Below are 20,259 nucleotides of genomic sequence, written 5' to 3' on the forward strand. Positions count from 1 at the left end.
GCTAAACAGATACAACACTGCAAGTTTACGTCGAAATATTCGCCAAGACATAGGATGAAATCCTCAATATAACTGAAAGATATGATAAAAATATGGCCCAGGAAAAGACTTGTTTCTGTACTGTCCAAGCAAAAAAAAGATGCATGACCAGCAACTATTGCAAGGAGTGTGTTTTGTATAAAACTTAATGAGGTCGCTGGTTAAATGATAATCGATAAATAATAATAACGAAAAAATGTAATAATTTGTTTGTAAGTAAAGTAGCGAAAAATAGCAAATGTTCGTAAATAGATATGTAAAATAAAATGCAATTCAAACACAATTGGCAGATTTAATATCTTATTGTCAATTCTATAGGAGATTCACTTACCTTTTGTCTGTGGTTGGGCCTCGCTCGGATTCTAAGGTCTAAGGGTAAAAATGGGATGCACACCCGATGCTGGTTTTTGCTTCTGTACACGATGAGAGGTTGTTGTAGAGTTGCCGATCATACGAAAACAAAATATGTATGTACGCGAATCCATTGGGGTGGTTCTTCTGTTCTTAGGACCTCCGTGAATAGCCGTAAATTAAGCTTAAAGTGGCATTTTAAATTTTCTACACAAAGAATGGGTACGTTTCCTTAAGAACTCTGAAGTGTTTGGGTTGATTAATGTTTCCCAAAAACATGTTGTTTTCAGACAAGTGAATTCTCAGAACTTGACAATAATTAATCAGCCAATTTGAGAATTTAAAGGATGAACTAAAGCCATATTATACTTAGCTAATATACTATGATTGAATAAAAGATTTAAAACTAAATAAGGTCATATTCTGAATATTAAAAATAAAATATTTAAATCAGTCTTGATACTTTTCCAAACATTCTCCGCCCCAAAACGAATGTTTTTAAAAACAACTACAATGATAATGATAAAAAACAAACACTCAACTATTACTATAATAACAATAGAAATGAAGAGAAATATAGTTGTTAACAAATAGGTAGTGGACAGATCTTGACCACCGGACGTTGTAGGATGCCGTTGTAGGATCTGAAGCTGTCTTCAGACTAACAACGCGTACAATACCGTCGGTGCCGTAATGCAACTCAATGATTCTGGCCAATTGCCAGCGAAGAGGAGGCTGTTGTTCATTTTTTATGAGGACTAGAGAACCTTTAATGAGAGATGGGGTTGGACTATGCCATTTAGATCGCTCTTGAAGAGAATGAATATACTCTTTAGACCATCTTTTCCAAAAGTCCCCTCTTATCCTTTGTATTAACTGCCAACGATTCAGACGGTTAATCTTTAAAGCGCTTAGATCTGGATCGGGAATTGAATCCACTAAGGGTTCCAAAACTAAAAAATGACCAGGAGTCAGTGCCTGCAAGTCATTAGGGTCAGAGCTTGCTGCACACAAAGGACGGGAGTTAAGAACTGCCTCGATTTGAGTCATAAGAGTATAGAACTCTTCATAAGTCAAAATTTGTGTACCCAAAACACGATACATATGGTTCTTGAATGATTTTACCCCAGCCTCGGCTAACCCATTAAAATGAGGGGCACCGGGTGGATTAAAATCCCAGGTAATAGAAAGAGTCTCAGCGGCAGATTGAGCTAGTTTAATGATTTTGTTGCTGGCTCCCTTAAAATTGGTACCTTGATCACTCCTAATGGTTAGGCACTTACCGCGTCGAGATACAAATCTACGAAAGGCAGCCAAAAAGGACTCAGAACTAAGATTTGAAGTTACTTCCAGATGAATGGCCTTTGTACTCGTACACACGAATACACAAACATATCCTTTATATGTTTTTGCACCTCTATGTTTGGACATTAATAACGAGAATGGTCCTGCAAAATCCACACAAACAGACAGGAAAGCACGTAACGGAGTAACTCGGACAGTTGGCAAGTTTGCCATAAAGGGGTTGTAAGATTTAGGTCGGCATCTAAAACAACGAATGCACTGCGACAAACAGCGATGAATGGCACTTTTTGGAGACAGAATCCAAAAACGTTGAAGCAATAAATAATGCATAGCCTTTAAACCAGGGTGCAGATGCGTTTGATGAGTCCATTCGATGATTAAATCGGTGAGACGATGAGTTTTGGGTAATAGCAATGGATGTTTTACATCAAAAGACAACCGAGACTTTTGTAATCGACCTCCTACTCTCAAAAGACCATATTCATCAATAAAGGGTGCGAGTTTACGAAAAGGTTTGGGTAACAGCGAATTTTGTTGAATTTTGAGGAAAATATCCGAAAAAACGTCAGCTTGTACGTGCTTAACAATGTATCGTAACGCAGATTCCATCTCTAAATGACTGTTCAGGGAATCGAAAGATGCAGCATTGTTTTTTCTTTGAAGTTTAGCCACGAATTTTAAGACGTAAACCATGACTTTCTGAATTTTTATCAGGGATGAAAATTTTGAAAGTAAAGTAGAGATGATATTATCCGAAATGACCGGTATCAATGATAATACAGTGGGCAATTTTTGGGAGGAGTGAAAATTAACTTGAGAGGGCCAACACTCCCTTGACTTCGAAAGAAAATCAGGACCACGCCACCAGAGTGAAAATTGTAGTAGTTGTGCCGGTGTCAAACCACGACTAGCACAATCAGCAGGGTTTTGGTTAGATGGCACATAATGCCAAGAAGAACATGGTATAAGTTCTTGTATGTGTCTTACTCGATTGGCAATAAAGGTTTTCCATTTATGCGGAGAAGAATTAACCCAAGTAAGAGCAATCGTGGAATCCGACCAAACATGAATATCGGAAAAAGAAAAGATATGCTTAAACGACTCTTTAATGAAGGCGACTAGATCCGCCAGCAATACAGCTGCCAACAGTTCCAATCTTGCAATAGATTGTGTCTTCAGAGGAGAAACTCGACATTTAGCACACACAAGTACAGTTTCAAATTTATCAGAAGTACTAAATCGGAAATATACAACGCTGGCGTATCCTAACTCTGAAGCATCGCAGAATCCATGAATCTCAACTTTAGAAGATTTATTAAAGCTGAAGTGTCTAGGGATTTGAATGTTTGCAAGGTCAGGTAACTCGGTTTTAAACTGATGCCATACCTGTTGTATTTGTTCAGGTGGTTCATCATCCCAAGATACATTGGATTGCCACAACTGTTGTAGCAGACGTTTGGCCCTTAAAAGACACGGGGAGATGAAACCAAGAGGATCAAAAATACGACTAATTTCCGAAAGAATAGCCCGCTTTGTACAAGTTTTGTCAAGGGGACAGTAAGAATAAGAAAAGACGTCAGTCGACGGGTCCCATTTCAGGCCTAGCACCTTAATAACGGAAGGTTCCTCTTTATCAAACGAACAAGATGTCAGAATATCGGAGCCAAAATCTTAAAGTAGACTGGGATGATTGCTCGCCCATTTGCCTAGCTCAAAACCCCCGAGCTTTAAAAGTTGAATGAGCTCTAACTGTAGAGAGCGGGTAGATGACAGAGAATCACTTCCTAATAGACCGTCGTCAATATAAAAATGTCGCGTTAAAGCTTGTGAAGCATTAGGGAAACGAGACTCTGCCGACTCAGCTAACTCTTGTAAGGTTTTTAATGCGAGATAAGGTGAAGAAGAAACACCGTACGTAACAGTACGTAAAAAGTATTCTTGGAGAGGTTTAGAAGAATCCGACCTCCAGAGAATTCTTTGATAATTCCAAAATTCTCTGTTTACGTTAATTTGTCGATACATTTACATACAATATACTATGATTGAATAAAAGATTTAAAACTAAATAAGGTCATATTCTGAATATTAAAAATAAAATATTTAAATCAGTCTTGATACTTTTCCAAACAGAGTGCAAGAAGCCAATTTGCGGAGAACACCGAGGAGATATTTGCTTTTGTAAGATATAGTCCCGTATTTACGTTTGGCAAAAACGGTCCCGTATTCTAGGGTTAATATATGTTTGTCAAAAAAAATTATTTGTAACTTTTAAAAGTGAGATTTCGATAGGAAAATTAAATTTGAACAAAATTTCTGTATGTTTATATGTACGAAAGCTGCATAGAATTTACCCTAATACATCCTGGCGCATAGAGGAAAATTCACCCCTTTCTCAAAAACGGTGCGAACACTTTAAATGGTAGAACCCCCCGTTTTTAAACCCCTTTAATATTGTAGTTCCTTTCTAAAGTACGTAATCAATAGCCTGTGTGTATAGTATATAGATAATAACATAATAAACGTAATAATCATCGCTGGAAAAGAAAGGGACTTGTAAAAAAGTTTAGTGGCTCTATCATATTGTGGAGGAGTACGACATTATAGACGAAAATAGTATATCGATTTCCAAGGATCTATTTCGATGTAAAATGGTACTATACAGAAAAATTATTACATGTGTAGTAAAGTAGAAATGGATGACGCAACACGGACTGAAACTTATGGCAGAGGAAACCGAAGCCATTATTCTGAAGGAGAAAAATAATGTGGAACTACAATGTGCGGGGGCATGTCTAACACTCAAGGAACACCTAAAGTACCTAGGAATAGTGCGTCTACGGTTGAGAGGGTGATGTCGAACATTGATGGCCCAAATCCTAAAGGAGGAGAGCCTTACACGATATTGTGCAGTCGATCGTCCTCTAAGCAGCACCAGTCTGAAGTAAGGCACTAGATATAACGGCCTACAAGAAAGAGGCTTATCACACAAGTGGACAGTATGTTGCAATTGGCATACGCCTACAGAACTGTGTTTGCATAAAACACAAGTTTGGAAAGGCTGACATGGATGAATTTATTTATTAAAACTTACAAACACCACCTAGGTAGTAATTACATGTCAAAGAGCTCATTACTTGGTATAACAATATACACACAAAAAAAATTAAATGAAAGAAATAAAAATAAAATGACATAAACGCCTATACTGCGGATGCTCAGACAATGTGACATATACGATGTTAAAATGCACAAGATGTATAGTAGAAAGAGAGACAGGTGTGAATTGTTTTACAGGTTGGACTAGGTACAATACAATATCCGTGCAGTAATTAAGAAAAAAAAGGAAGAAAGACAGCTGAACCAACGGCAAAGATAAAAGGGAAAGACGCTATAAATTGATAGTTGAAAAGTGAGTTAGACTGTAAGAGTTACACTGTGTGAGTCAGACCTGGCCTTACATCTTCCATTCCGCTTGCGGATGGCTGGATAACAGAAGGGGGTTTGGTTTAGCAGGTAAGCGTTCGACGTGGACTCGCCGACTAGAGGGCATTTTAAAGTACCTCGGGAACTATCTCCGGGAGTACGAAGAACGAATCCTGCACAAATATCAGCCAGGCGGGGTTTCTGGACTAAGATGCTTTGAGAAGATTCCAGACCCCCCTCTATAAATACGAAAAAAAGTAATAATTTCCACAACTGTTTGCAGGTATTCACAAAGAAACGATTCATTATCCTATTTTTTTAATGACAGAATGTACAGTAGGAACACTGATACTTCTTTAAAAAAAATTATTTATTAAGATCAATTCAGGTGAAAAATCAATAACTAGTCACATAAGAAAGAATATATATAAATAGCAACTATAGAAATCTCGCACAAAGTTTTGGTTTCTTTGTTAATTTATTAACATTAAGATTTCACTCCGGTAGTTAATTATTCAACATTTTAATTCACCAATCACCATTGCAGATATAAAAAAAATTAACGTATTTACGTTAAATAACGAGTTAAAAGTGTGTTAAATAAATCTCCAATCTAGAAAGTGGTGAGAAGGATTAACTAGCAACACTCAAAAGTAAAAATAATGACTTTAAATCGAAATCGCTTGAAACTTTTATGATATCTCTGTAATAATTAACCAATTAGGTGGTTTTTTAATATGGGATAGCACTTGAAAATAATAACAACTACGCAGTCGTTTTTGCGATAAACAACCATGAATTTCTTATAAATAAGTTCTTAGAGTTTTCCTGTTTTTTCGTATTATTGTAAACAATCATTATTTCTAGTGATAGTGACTTTATATTTTCAATGAAAAATGTATTTTCATACAAATAAGCAATAAAAAAATATTTCTTAAACATTGAAACATTTAAAATTCTTTGTACTACTTAATATATATATTTTTTCTTATTTCGAAATTATGTGTCTCGACAGCTAATGGTCATTGAAACAGGTACAATTTACATTAATATTTACATGGTTAATACTTTATATTGGGTACAAGTTAGTTATAACACATTTTTTATAATACAAGATTGTATTTACTTCTGGCAGCTAGGTAGTGTTGACAGTCAGAAGTACATGTGTTACGAAAATCGTGGTGTTGAAGTACTGGCACAAAATCTGATTATTGGAAATCATTAGGTGTCCATGTGTAAGGTATGTGTGCCCTATTCTAAATCTTCGAATGATAGACGTGTCCTTTCTTTTCATTGGTGGGAGCTGGTGGTAGAAAATGTTTGCTTGTAGAACGCTTAACTTGGTATTGCTTCTTTTCCAATGATTATTTCAAATGTCCGTTATTTTATGTTTGAGTGTTCTTTTTAGATCTGATAATATTTGAATGTCTGTTGTTATGTTAAGAGAACATGCTTGTTTTGCTGCTTGATCGGATTTTTCGTTACCTGGAATACCAACGTGTGATGGGACCCACAATTGTTACTGTAATTCCATTAGTTTGAAGACGATTACATATACTCTGGATTTCTTGAACTATTGGGTGGATAGAATGTACGTTTCTTATGGACTGCATGGAGGACAGAGAGTCCGTACAGATTGCTATAGTTTTATCATCGTTGAGTGGAGTTTTCACTGCTTGTAGTATTCCATATAGTTCAGCAGTATAAATACTGCAATTGCTGGAGAGTCAAAACAAGTTGACGGTGTATGTAGTCGTTGTAATAGCACAGCCAACACCTTCTTCAGTCTTAGATGCGTCTGAGTAAAGGATTTTATCGAAATTGCATTGATGTAGTATTTCATAGAATCTTTGTTTGATAATGGAAGGTGATATTTCATTCTTATTATATTTAGATAATTCGATATTGAAATTTTGAAGTTTACATAACCATGGAGGAGTTTGAGGGCCTATAAAAAGGCTGGTCGACAACAAGTTGATATCTAATTAACAACTATATAGTGGACGGTACCATTCTAGGATTATTAGTAACTGTTAATTGTCTATTACAGATGAGGTTTTTTGTAAGATTTGTGGGATTTGTGTTTATATTTGTGTATTGTAAGGAAGTTTTACCATTAGTAATTACTTTAAACGATCGCTCTATGAGAAATTTTTTTATAAACAAATATATATTACCGGATAGCTTGTTCTGGTTTAGTTTGTTTAGTATCACAGAAATCAGTATAGTCAAAACTGCTTTCGATGTCAAGGGAGATTGCAATGACTTCATTTTTGTTAGATAGCGCAGTCGCAATTGTTGATTGCAGAAGTACAAGATTGTCCATGGAAGTCCATAGAAGTTTACATAATGTACAGGTGAAAGAGATTGGCCTGTATGAGTTTAGAGTGTCTAGGGATTGATCGCCTTTTTTGATAGTTATCGTTTGGGATTGTTTCCATAATGATGAGAATTTTTAGGAAGACCAAATGTTGTTGAATAGTTGAAGTATTTTTTTGTACGTATTTTGATAAAGGTTTTTTAAAAAGATAGGGGGAATATCGTCAGGGCCTGCAGCTGAGCTTTTTGTCGAAAAAATGGCTTCTTGGAAACTGAAACGTATATTAATGGGGTGATTAGTATTGCAAGTTTTTTGAGTAGCATCATTTTCATGATGTGGATTAGTAGGATTATTTGATTTATTGAGAAAGTGTTGGGAAAGCATATCACTGATCTATTGGTCATCTGTAATTATTTTGTCTCAAATGGTGAGAGCTCAAATTTTGTAATGATGTGTAATTTCATTTCATTCTCTTCATTTTTGACCATACTTGAGTCAGTGGGGTATCTTTGGTATTAGAGCTGGTAAAATGATTACACGAATTTTTTTTACCGTTTTTTATTATGCGTTTTGTTTTTGCTCTGAGCCTTTTGAAATCTGGTAAGTCAGCTAGAGTGCGAGATTTTTGGAATCTGTTGAAAGCTCTTTTGCTTTCTTGAATTGCTGTTTTGCATAAGTCATTCCATCAGGGAACCTATTTTTAAAATTGGGTTAATTTTGTATTTGCCGATACACTCCTCTGCGGATGAAAGTATGCAATGGTTTAGTTGTTTTATATCTTCGTCTATGTTATTTTGATATTTGAGTACACCTGTGCGTACTTTTACAGTTAGTTTGAAGAGTTTTCAATAAGAATCTGAGATTTTCCATCTCGTTTTTGTATATTCCGATTTGACTGCATTGTTAGTAATGATATTAGAAAAATGATTGCTATCGAATAAGCTGTCTAGAGTATGCCAAGTTAGTAACGGGTGTATTTTGGGATCACATAAGCTTAAGTCTATTAATGAGAAGCTTCCTGACTGAATATGATAGTATGTAGTATTTCCTGTATTTAATAAGTTAATATCAGTATTGTTAATGATATTTTCGATTATTTTACCTCTACTATATGTACTTTTGGAGCGCTACATAGTGTTGTGTGCATTAAAATCACCAACCATAATAAATGGGCCAGAAATTTGAGATATCAGGTTTTCTAATTCAATGCTTGTCAATGTATAATTAGGAAGAATATATAAGCTACATATTGTGATTTGTTCTGGACACCATGCTGGTATAGCAACAGCTTCTAATGCAGTGTTTAGGTGAAGTTTACGGTGAAAAATTTCAGTTTATACGAAAATTAATGTTCCTCCACTAGCACGTCGGTGTGTAGTTCTGATATGATGGTAACTAATAAAGTTTTTAGATGAGAGTTGTGTATTTTTGTAAAGTTTGTTTCTTGTAAACAAATAAAGTTAGGATTGGTTCCGGAAATAAGTTTTTGTATGCGTGCAATTCGAGAATAGAATTCATCGCAGTTCCATTGAATAATTATGTGAATAATTACAGAGATGTACTCATCATCAGTTGTTTCGTGTGAGAAGTTAAGATTGGGTAATTTTGTAGAATCACCCATTAAGAGTTCGAGTTTGTCCTTAAATTTTTTTATAAGACGAGTTAGTCTATTTTTGGTTGATTTCTAATTAGGTTTGGGATAGATTTGGTATAACGTAGAAATAAGTGATGTGATGTCTGGTGTGAACTTTATTGCTTCTGTGTATGGATCGCTACTACCGTAACAGTTTTCAAGAAGAGCAATTATGTTATCTGCTGGAATTATGAATATCTTTAAAATTTCTTTATAAAGTTTGTGTATGATTGTTTTTGCCATTTTGGATAGAGTTGAGTCACAATTTGACCGTTTAATTTTTTTCTTGCTTTGTGGTTTGAAAAACCCGGCATGGGTATGAGTTTGTTCACTATGAGTAGATTCTTCAGTTATGATAGTTATGTCGCTAGGAGAAGAAAGTTCTGAGTGTGTGCGTTTATAGTGTGTTTGTGTATCTGTCATTATGTTGACTTGGTTGTTCTAATGAGGAGTTGTTATTTGAGGATACAAGTGTTATATTATTGACTGGAGGAGATATCTCTGTTGGTGTGAAAGATACAGTGTTGGTTTCTGGGTTTTATTCAGTGGACGTGGATTTGGCTTCTAAAGGAGATGAAACAATTGTCTGGTCAGAAGAGGTAATTTCTGGTGGAATTGTGCAATTTGAAGCGACATGCCCTGATCTTTTACAGACGAAACATTCCATTTTATCAGTAGAAAGGAAGATGCGGTTTTCATTATCTTCGAAAGAGAGCACAAGAGAGGTTTGAAGCTTAAAAGTTTTGGAGGGCGGAAACACATAAACATGTCTCCTAAAGCTAAGGATATGTGAGAATTCTTCCCCCGGAGTGCCTGCTTTAAGAAATGATACTGGGGAAGCAATTTTTAGACCTAGGCTTTTAACAGCGGTTTCGATAATTTCATGTGGAATATGCGGGGAGACATTGGATATTAAGATTCTCTTTGAAGGAGAAAAGAGTTAACGTATGTTTAAAGTTATGGAGCCGATTTGTATGGTAGGATGAGATTTTCAGTTTATCTACTATGTTTTTATTAGTTAAATATATACAGACCCTATTGTTGAAAATTTTGGAGGCGAAGCAGATGTTTTAGGGTTCGATAATATCACCAATTGCTTTTACATAATCAAATAATTTGAGGCTGTCTTCGGCATGAAGTATAATTGCTTGTTCTTCCTTTGGATACGTTGGTTTTGGTGTTGTTATTACTGCTGTTACATATGACATTGAAGAAGTGTTGTTGTTTGGTGTATCTTGTTTGTTGCGGATTGTTGAATCTTGTTGTGACATTGTTGTGGAAGGAACAATTGGTTTGATGGTATTTCCTGTGCTGCTCATGTACACATAAACTGCACGTCAATTGTTGATATTAACAGACAATTTAATTTTTGATGAATTCAATGCTTGGCCTAAAGGGCCGGCAAATTATTTGTATTAACAATAAAAGAAACTAGGTGTTTACTTGTTGACATTTCGAATAGGACTGTACTCTTTTAGGCCTTCTTAAATCACAAAAATTCACGGAGAACTTTTAAATGCGTAATTCAACTTTGACAGTTAGTTTAACTCTACTAATAGATTAAATCTTTAAAAAATATAAAATATAAAATAATTTTTATTTATGTGTATTTAATTGTTATATTATATAATAATAACTAGCTGACTTGGCGAACTTAGTACAGCTAAGTTGTATTATTTTTTATAATAAGACCAAATTCATCATCATCATCACTGGCTCGACAACCCTTTTTGGGTCTTGGACTGTTCCAGGATTCTTCTCCATTCTGATCTGTTTCGTGCTTTTTTCTTCAGTTTTTTATTTTTAAGGTTGTTATATCATTTTCTATTTGTTCTAAGTATCTCAGCTTCGGTCTTCCTCTTGTTCTTTTTCCTAATGGCATCTGTTTGAATATTTTGTTTGGTATTTCGCCTTCTTCCATTCTTTCTATTTGTCTATTCTTTCCATGTCCTATCCGGATATCCTGATCCTGGTATATTTTGTACAGTTCAGAGTTGTATCTTCTTCTCCATATTCCGTTTTTTTGTGCCCTTATATATGAGTCGCAAGATTTTTCTCTCGAAGGTGGCTAACAACGTTTCCTCTCTTTAAGTGAGTGTCCAGGTTTCTGAGCCGTATGTGAGTACCGGTCTCATTAGAGTTTTATATATTTGGCATTTTGTTTTTCTTGCGACGTTATCTGATCTTAGTTGCCTAATTAAGCTATGATAACATTTATTTGCAATAAATATTTGATAAGATCAAATTAATCACGTTTAATAAATGTTCAAAAAGAAGCTAATTCACGTGGCAATAAAGAAACTATTTGCTGAATAGATTGCACTTTTGTCGATTTTCATTGAAGGGACTTGTGATATTTTACATTTTTCTTTATGTTGCCAGGCGCCACAATGAACAAAGTGGGTGGTTTGCTATTACGTCGACGTAAACAACCAATTTTGCATGAGAGAAACAATTATTTTCTCTATTTATTTCACAAATACTTAGCGAATACCAGACGTTAAATTCGTTTAAATTCGAATGATTTTCATATAGTTTGTAGAGAAAAAGCTGACAAAAGTAGATAATAAAAAGCTACTCGTTTACTAATATTTACCGAAGACACGTTGCTCAAGTCAGGAGTTTCATTGTGGGTGGGTAAGGATATAGATGATAGAAAAGTGCAAATTAAAGACAGATAGATAAACAATAAATAATTATCTGTAAGAGTAAAGATGTAAGAGATTACATATTTAATAAAATACTTCAAAAAGATTTATATTGTCTCTACAAACGTAAAATAATACATATATAAAAATTGTTTAATAGTACTCAAAAAAATTATATACAAATACATGCTAATATCGGAAATTAGCAAACATGTATTTAATAAATATTCAAACAAACACATTTTAGGTTGAAGCCATTTAACTAAATGAAATAAACTTTATACGCAAATTATTTAATTAAAATTTTAAATTTCTGAATTTGACCAGTATTAACCCGTAATCGAATCAGAAAAGCCTTTGTTTCATTAATACTAAAATTAAATTATATAAAGCATAGAAATACTCGCCATTCCTATTTTTTTTTAAAGTTCCGAACTAAACATAAAAGCAAAAAGTGGTTAAAAGACATAAAAACTCACATTAAAAGTTCAATGCCTGGTAGAATCACAACTGCTCAAATCAAAGAAACAGGTGGGTAATACTCGGAATTCATTTTCTGTTTGGAAAAAAACCCCAAAATACACACAACGCAAAAGTCTAGGGATATTTTTATAAATAGACGTATTTTGTTTATCTATAATCAACTTAAAAAAAGTAATACAAAAATTGTAGTTTAAATTGTTGTTTAATATGTAAAAAACCATAAATTGCAAAAATAAACAGAAAATTGGAGCAAAAAAAAATATATTGCAAATCGCCCATGTTTCACATACCACCATAAAATGTCAAAAATACGAAATATAAACTTAAAATAAAGTATGGCCATCACGTTGGTTTATCACAGCTCTACATCTACTGTTCATGCTCCGAATCACAATGTTAATATCTTCTTGAGGTAGTTGTGTCCATTGTTCTCTCAGAAGCTCTTTTAATTGAAACTCATTGTAGATATTGCCCATATGTGGAGTAATTCTACGTTGGAGCATGTCCCATACATGCCCAATGGGATTTAAGTCCGGTGATTGTGCTGGCCAAGGCAATACATCAATATTCTCGTTATCCAACCAGTTTGGTAAAATATGTGCAACATATGGTCGAGCGTTATTATGCATAAAGTAAGAATTTTCTCCAAGAGCAGCAGCAAACGGGCGCACAACAGCTCTAAGAATAGTGTCCAAATATTCAGTTCTTTGGTCAATCATGATTCCGTCCCATACCATTAATATACCACCTCTATATTCATACACTTCTTGAAGATATCGTAATCGTTTTCCATTTCCGGGTCGTCTCCAAACTCTTGTTCGACGAGAATATGGATGAAATCCATATCTAAACTCGTCACTAAACAAAACTGTGGCCCAGTCATTGTCAGTCCAATTCTGAAACTCTTGACAACAGGTTAATCTTGCAGCGCGATTGCTTCTAGATAGAGGTGGGCATCTCAGTGGTCGCCGACTACAAAGATTGGCTTCATGGAGACGATTCCTCACAGTACTGCTGGTAATTTTTACATTATGTGCAAGCTGTAATTCATTAACCAGCTCGGGTGCTGCGATTGTTGGCTGCCTTCTGGCATTTAAAATTAAATACCGGTCTTGAGCGACGGTTGTAGAGCGACCATGTCCTGGATGTTGCTCGGCTGGAGTCCCAGTGTCTCTAAACCGACGTAACAAACGACTTACGACGCTTTGGGAGACATCCAGCTGATCAGCCACTTGAGTTTGTCGCATACTAGCTTGAAGGAGACCCACGGCTCTATTCATCTCGTCCAACGTTAAATGTTGTCGTTGCATGGTAAAAAGACAATATCTATAACTCACCTATTAAGCAAGAATGGTATAAAGTGACTAAAATTAAAAATAAACAAAAAAATAAAAATGTCGATTTTTTTGTGCTTTATAAAAAACATTCTAAAACACGCATTGCTATCAGTTTTACAATTTTTTTTTTGATAAGAAGTGAGTGTCTGTATCAACAATTATAGTACAAGCAAATTTATATGGTCATGAAATTTCTGTCATTAGTATTGTCAAATTATTAAAATATCCTTAGACTTTTGCGCTGTGTGTAAATTAGAATGGTTTATTGCCCTTAGCAGAAAAGACTGAAAAAATGGTTGAACGGCTCCATTATCGGCTACTGAGAAGGACACACAGAAAATACGGGTCTCTTCACAAAACTGTATTTAAACTTAAAACATCGCTGGCCATGACTGATAACTAATGACTAACTGAAATCGAATCTTACGACTGCTTTTATAACCTTTTCATGAGAAACATATTTCTTAGGTCCTAAAATTTTATTTAGTGGATCTTTCACATCTAGAACTAATTTACTAAGGAAAGGGGGACTTTAAGTACACACACTTATACGTATTCAAAGCGATAAAATTAATAATTTCTTAACAGAGTTTACTAAAAATACAGTCTCGTCAAATGTTTTTAATTCAAGAGAAATTAACATGCCACAGGTTAAGAATTTTTAAAAGTACATTAAATAAATCACAATTAAATGTGGTTTGAATTTTATTAAAACTTAAAAGGGCAATTTCAGTGGTTGACTTTATATTTTTAATACAGTTAAAAAACTTGCAATGAAGTAAAAACTTTGATACTTTTGTAAAATGTTAAAAATTTTTATAATAAATATATATCACAATACATCAGAAACTCCGCTTCTTACAAGTGCTGGGTGATCTCTGAAAAAAAAAACATTTCTACAAATTATGCACACAAGCCTTGAAAATAACGAATATTAGGGCAACAATATTTTTAACGTAACATGGATTTTTTGAAAGTAAGAAGGCCCAAGTATTTTTAAAGCTGAAATTGTACACGCTATCAAACTATTAAAAAGTAACAAAACCCCAGGACCAGATGATATGTACGCAGAAACAATCAAGTTACTTAATGAAGAAAACCTAGACATTATTGTCAAGCTCTTTAACGACATCTACGATACGGGCCAGATTCCAAAAGATTGGCTTGGATCTACATTTATCGCCCTACCAAAAACACCACATGCGAACTTCTGCAAGGACCACCGACTAATAAGCCTAATGAGTCACTTTTTGAAACTTTTCCTGAGAATACTTCACACTAGATTGTTTAAGAAATGTGAAGAGGTCAGTGGATGGAGTCAGTTTGGTTTCAAAAATGGACTTGGCACGAGAGAAGCAATCTTTAGTATGCAAACATTGATACAGAATTGTTTAGATCAAAGAAAGGATGTTTTTATCCGTTTCATCGATTACGAGAAAGCATTCGATTATGTAAAACATGAATTGATGATAAAATACCTACAAGAGTTGGGATTGGATGCAAAGGATATAAGAATCATTGCCAATCTGTATTGGAATCAGACAGCAACAGTACGTCTTCAAAATTCCAACGAAACAGAAGATTTCTCCATTAAAAAAGGAGTAAGGCAAGGTTGTATACTGTCTCCAATGCTGTTCAATTTATACGTAGAAAAAGCCTTCGCAGAAGCAGTGGAAGACTCTAATAAGGGTATTAAAGTTAACGGCATATTTATTAATAACATCAGGTATGCCGATGATACAGCCATAGTGGCAGATAACATCGAAGATCTTCAATGCCTTTTGAATGATCTAACTCTTGCAAGTGAAGCTCGGGGTTTGAAAATAAATATCAAGAAGACAAAATCAATGATTATAAGTAGAAATGATTACCCCAACGCAAAGATATATGTCTCTGGAGAAGAAATCGAACAAGTCAGGCAATTCAAATACTTGGGATGTTTTCTGAATGAGGGTTGGGACCCCGAGAATGAAATAAAGAGCAAAGTTGAACAAGCCAGAAATGCTTTTTTGAGGCTTCGTAAGTTTCTGACTGATCGCAAATTGGACTTCAACCTCCGATACAAGATGCTTAAGTGTTACGTGTGACCTGTTCTCCTGTACGGAATGGAAGCATGGACGTTAAAGGCCAGTTCCATTAACAAACTTGAAGTGTTCGAAATGTGGTGCCTGCGTCGAATGCTCAGAATATCATGGACGGACAGGGTCAGAAATGAGGAAGTACTCAGAAGAGCGGGCTTGCAGGATAGGGAACTTTTTAATTATGTAAAAAGTAAGAAGACTGCATACTTGGGGCATATTATACGAGGAGAACGATACACTTTTCAGCAACTGATACTCGAAGGGAAAATAGAGGGTAGGAGAGGTCTCGGACGTAAAAAAATGTCATGGCTGCGCAATATTCGACAATGGACAGGAATCCACAGCTATGAAATGCTTCGCAATGCTGCTAAAAACAGAATTATTTAATCCAGAATATTTAACATCTCACCTGACAAGACGATGTACGGTGGACGCCTACGCAGAAATGCATGGCACCTTAAGAAGAAGAAGATAGATTTTTTTGTGAGAGACTTAACAACGTTAGAACTTTGAATATACCCGGAGCGTTGAGCGCCCAGCTCAGTCAATTGAAATTCCTAATGATCTAAGAAATTTGGGGTGGCATTTATAGTCAACAATAAACTGAAACGCCTTATAACAGATTTTCATGCAGCTAATGAACTAATTTGTAGGATACGAATAAAGAGTCACTTCTTTAACTTACTCATAATAAACATTCACTGCCCAACGGATAAACAAGATGAGGATACCAAAGTAGCTTTTTACTAATGACGAGAGCAAACACATGATCTAACACCAAAAAACGACATCAAAATAGTTATAGTTAACGCAAACTCAAGGTTAGCACAAAAAACCCATCAGAATAATTGTGAGACAGAGCGTTACATAGTAAAAATGTGATTATAATTTCTACTACATTTTCTCACAAAAAGATACACACAAAGGCACGTGGTATCCCCTGGAGATGTTTTAAAAGAAATAGACCACTTTGTAATGATAGAAAAGCGGTCAGCAATAGGCAGTCTGGGCGTAAAAAGTAGACTAGGTACATGTTAGTTCAGATACACTTCAGATGTAGGATCAGTCGACAGGCAAGAAAAAATCAACCAAGAAAGGAAATTTTAGATCTAGAAAAACTGAAAAGACCCGAAACTTAAAAAAGAAATAAATAGGAAGCTGACTGAATATGAAGAAAATAAAGAGAGAATATTAGACGACCATTGAAATCTGATAAGTAGAACCACATTAATTGCATCAACATTGATGTCAGGAACGAAATAAAGAAAAGATGACGAATGGTTTGATGACGAGTGTAAGGCGGCAATTGAAGAACGAAGTGAAGTACATTTGTTGTATTTTAAAACAAAAGACGAATAGCTGAGAACCTGTGTAGACAAAAAAGGGACATAAACCAACAATTAATGGACATGGAAATAAACTTTAGAGAAGACAAAACACGAAATACATAGAAATTTATCAAATAAATAAAACAAAGATATAAACAAAAAAAAACGTTGCAGGAACAGAAATGTCGAAATAACTAACAACACCAAAGAAATTAATGAAACCTGAAATACCTTCATATTTTAAAGAGATGCAGCCGAAAATTCTCAAAATAATTATGTAGAACACATATAACATAATTCATTGGAATAAGAAGAAAAAAAGATAATGAAATAACAAAACTGCTAATGACAAAAGAGGTATCAAATTTTAGACAAATAACAAGGCATCTGGAGATGTAATGGAATACGCATTTATTTCTTCTTTAAGTTCCATCTATAAGAGTTCCATCTGTGAATGGGTTTAGAAAGATTGGCATTCAACCTCTCAATCCGGTAATTTTTAAAGACTTAATATTTGAACCAGCTGAAACCACAGAAATACCGATGAACGATTCGATGGTTGGTCCGTTTTAGATAATAATCGGCGCTCTTCACCTCGTACACCACCATTATCACAAAATTAAGTTGATGGTGATGCTGAAAATGAGAATTCTCCAAATACATTGCCTTCAGATAGTTTTACACCACAAAAATTTCCTAAGGTGCTTGAAAATAAGGAAAATTGTCATATTACTCCTATAACTTCTATCCTAACGCGATACCCTCTTGTTTGTACTCTGTCAATAGATTTCAAGTCACTCCCAAAAAACTAGTTGCCCTTCCTCACGCAAAAAGAAAAATTAACCCTAATTATAAAAGAAGAGCAAAAAGAGCTGTGTTAACCTCAACACCTTATAAAGAAGAACTAGAGGTAAAAAGCCCATCAAGAAACCAAAACTAAATTTGGAAGAAAAACAAAATTGGAAAGGCAAAGGAAAAAATAAAAAATATGTTCCAAAACCAAAGAAAAGAAAAAAGAGAAAGAAACAAAAGGGATAGCAGTTCAGATGATGAAGACGAAGACAAAGGTTGCATTTATTGCTCGAAACTGTATTGCAAATCAAAATCAGATGATGGTTGACTGTGTGAGCAATGTCGACTTTAAGCTCACGAAGCTTGCATCGGGGTAGAGAATGATGGTGAGCCATACTCATGTGATCTTTGTTGATTTTAAACTGTAAATTTATTTATTAATAATGTTATATGAATAATATTTTATTTTTTAAGTCAATATATTTAACTTCAATATGGTCTTTATTCACATTCAAAAACCATTCCGTTTTACCCGACTAGGTGGACAAAACGGGATACTTTGACATTTTAAAAAAAAATTGACTTTTTCAATGTTATCGTCAAACTATTTAGGCTTAACTATACTTAAACATAGGAAGTGATCAATAAAGAAGTTCCAGTTAAGAAGAAGTAGATATTAATAGCATAATCAAATAGTTATGAGTCAAATAACGTTAACTATCCCGTTTTGTGCAACTCTTCCCTACGTTAAGAAGAAGAATTGATAAAACACCTTTGGGTAGTTTATAAATAATATTTCAAAAAAAAATTTGTAGAATGCACTACAATTTAATTGTATAAAATGATAAAATAATTTGCCAAAGTGTCAAAATAACAGTCAGTTTCTGAATCATCATCTTTCGATGATTTCCGTGTTCTATGTCGAATAAGTTATTTAATTTTCAAAGATATTTTAGATTTATTGAATTGATAGCTTGCTCGCATGCAGGTCTTAATAATTAATCACTACTCCAATTTGCTATTGTCATTTAATTAAAGCAATATATTATGGTAAAGAGAATATAACTTAAATTGGAACTTCCACGATCATTCATACTAAAATATTATATGGTTGATCTTCAAAATTATGTACCTTCTAAGACGAATTATAAAACTTTTAGTCCATGCTATAAACTTTTACACTACTGACGAAAAATGTTTTCAATTAATAGTTCAGATTGAAAATTAAAGTCACATTTTGTTTATTTTTAGTAATTACCTAATTATTGACATAATTTTAATTTTTACTTTTTATTTTAGGTCGAAATATCTAAAAATTATGGATTTGAAACTATACCTCATAAATTAAAAACCAAGGATGGATATATCCTTACAATTTTTCGTTTAACAAATAAGTTTTTAGACAATTTACAGAACAAGCAGCCAATTTTATTGCAACATGGTACGCTTGGATGTAGCGACAATTTTGTTGCATCTGGTAGTGATTCACTAGCTTTTATTTTGGCTAATAATAAATTTGATGTATGGTTGGGAAATAATAGAGGAAACTTTTATGGCAGAGAACACATAGAACTAGATCCAGATAAGAATTCTACGTTTTGGCGTTTTTCGTAAGATTAATCACTAGTAATTATATATATATATATATATATATATATATATATATATATATATATTGTTATGTTTGTTTATTTTGACTTTAATCTTAGTTTATTGAGCCAATAAAAAAAATTATAACTTATTTGTTATCAAAAGTAAAATAATCCTTATATTACCTGTGTTCGATGGATTCAAAAGATTTTCTAGTTGTCTTTTATCGGGAAGGAGAAGAAATGATAAGAATACAAATATATTATATTACAAAGATTTACGTTTCTTTATTTTATATGAACGAATAAAACAATTATTAAATTCTGTCGTTATCTTATCAATCAGCATACAAGAAAATAAATCAAATTTTTATAATAATAAGATTATAAAGCTACATACATTTATATTACGTAAAAAAACCAATTTTAGTTAAAATTTTCTTTATTGAAACAAGAAACAACAAAACTTTAAATTTTTGATTAGCCTAACAAAACCTCAGTTCTTAAATTTGAATGCTAATGACCATGATGTCGAAACGATCCTTCACAGATATAAAATTCAATTGTACAAACACTTACAGCTTGTTTTGTTCTTGAGTTGTATGTTGGAACATACCCAGAAAAGTCCAGTCTCCTTAACGATGTGATCTCTCCTCTTTGGCACCTCGGCTCCTTTTTAACGTCCCTGCAAACCTCCTGCAGACTACACAAAAAAAAAGACACCTGATTCACTTCTCCAAACTCAGCTACTTATTTATGACACCAGGACCTCCTTTTGTCAACTTGATGCCGTAAGAATACTTTCACATATACTTTATAAAATGCCCACGGTAGATACAAGGACCTCTTTTAATCTACTTGTTATCTCCTTCTTCAAACTATTCACTTCTTTTCGTTACGCCGGTATCCAAACTCACGAACCACACCCTA

At 34.1% G+C, this 20,259-nt stretch overlaps 1 protein-coding gene across 1 annotated transcript in view; it reads left to right on the top strand.

The window, feature by feature from the left end:
• LOC140450180 (lipase 1-like) overlaps nt 1-20,259 on the top strand; it is a 150,497-nt gene that overhangs the window by 15,284 nt on the left and 114,954 nt on the right. Inside the window, exon 2 of the mRNA XM_072543636.1 lies at nt 19,040-19,350. Coding sequence (XP_072399737.1) covers nt 19,040-19,350 — 311 coding nt within the window. The remainder of the gene's footprint in view (nt 1-19,039; nt 19,351-20,259) is intronic.

Source organism: Diabrotica undecimpunctata, chromosome 9 (genome assembly GCF_040954645.1).
Source record: "Diabrotica undecimpunctata isolate CICGRU chromosome 9, icDiaUnde3, whole genome shotgun sequence".
Classification (NCBI taxonomy): domain Eukaryota; kingdom Metazoa; phylum Arthropoda; class Insecta; order Coleoptera; family Chrysomelidae; genus Diabrotica; species Diabrotica undecimpunctata.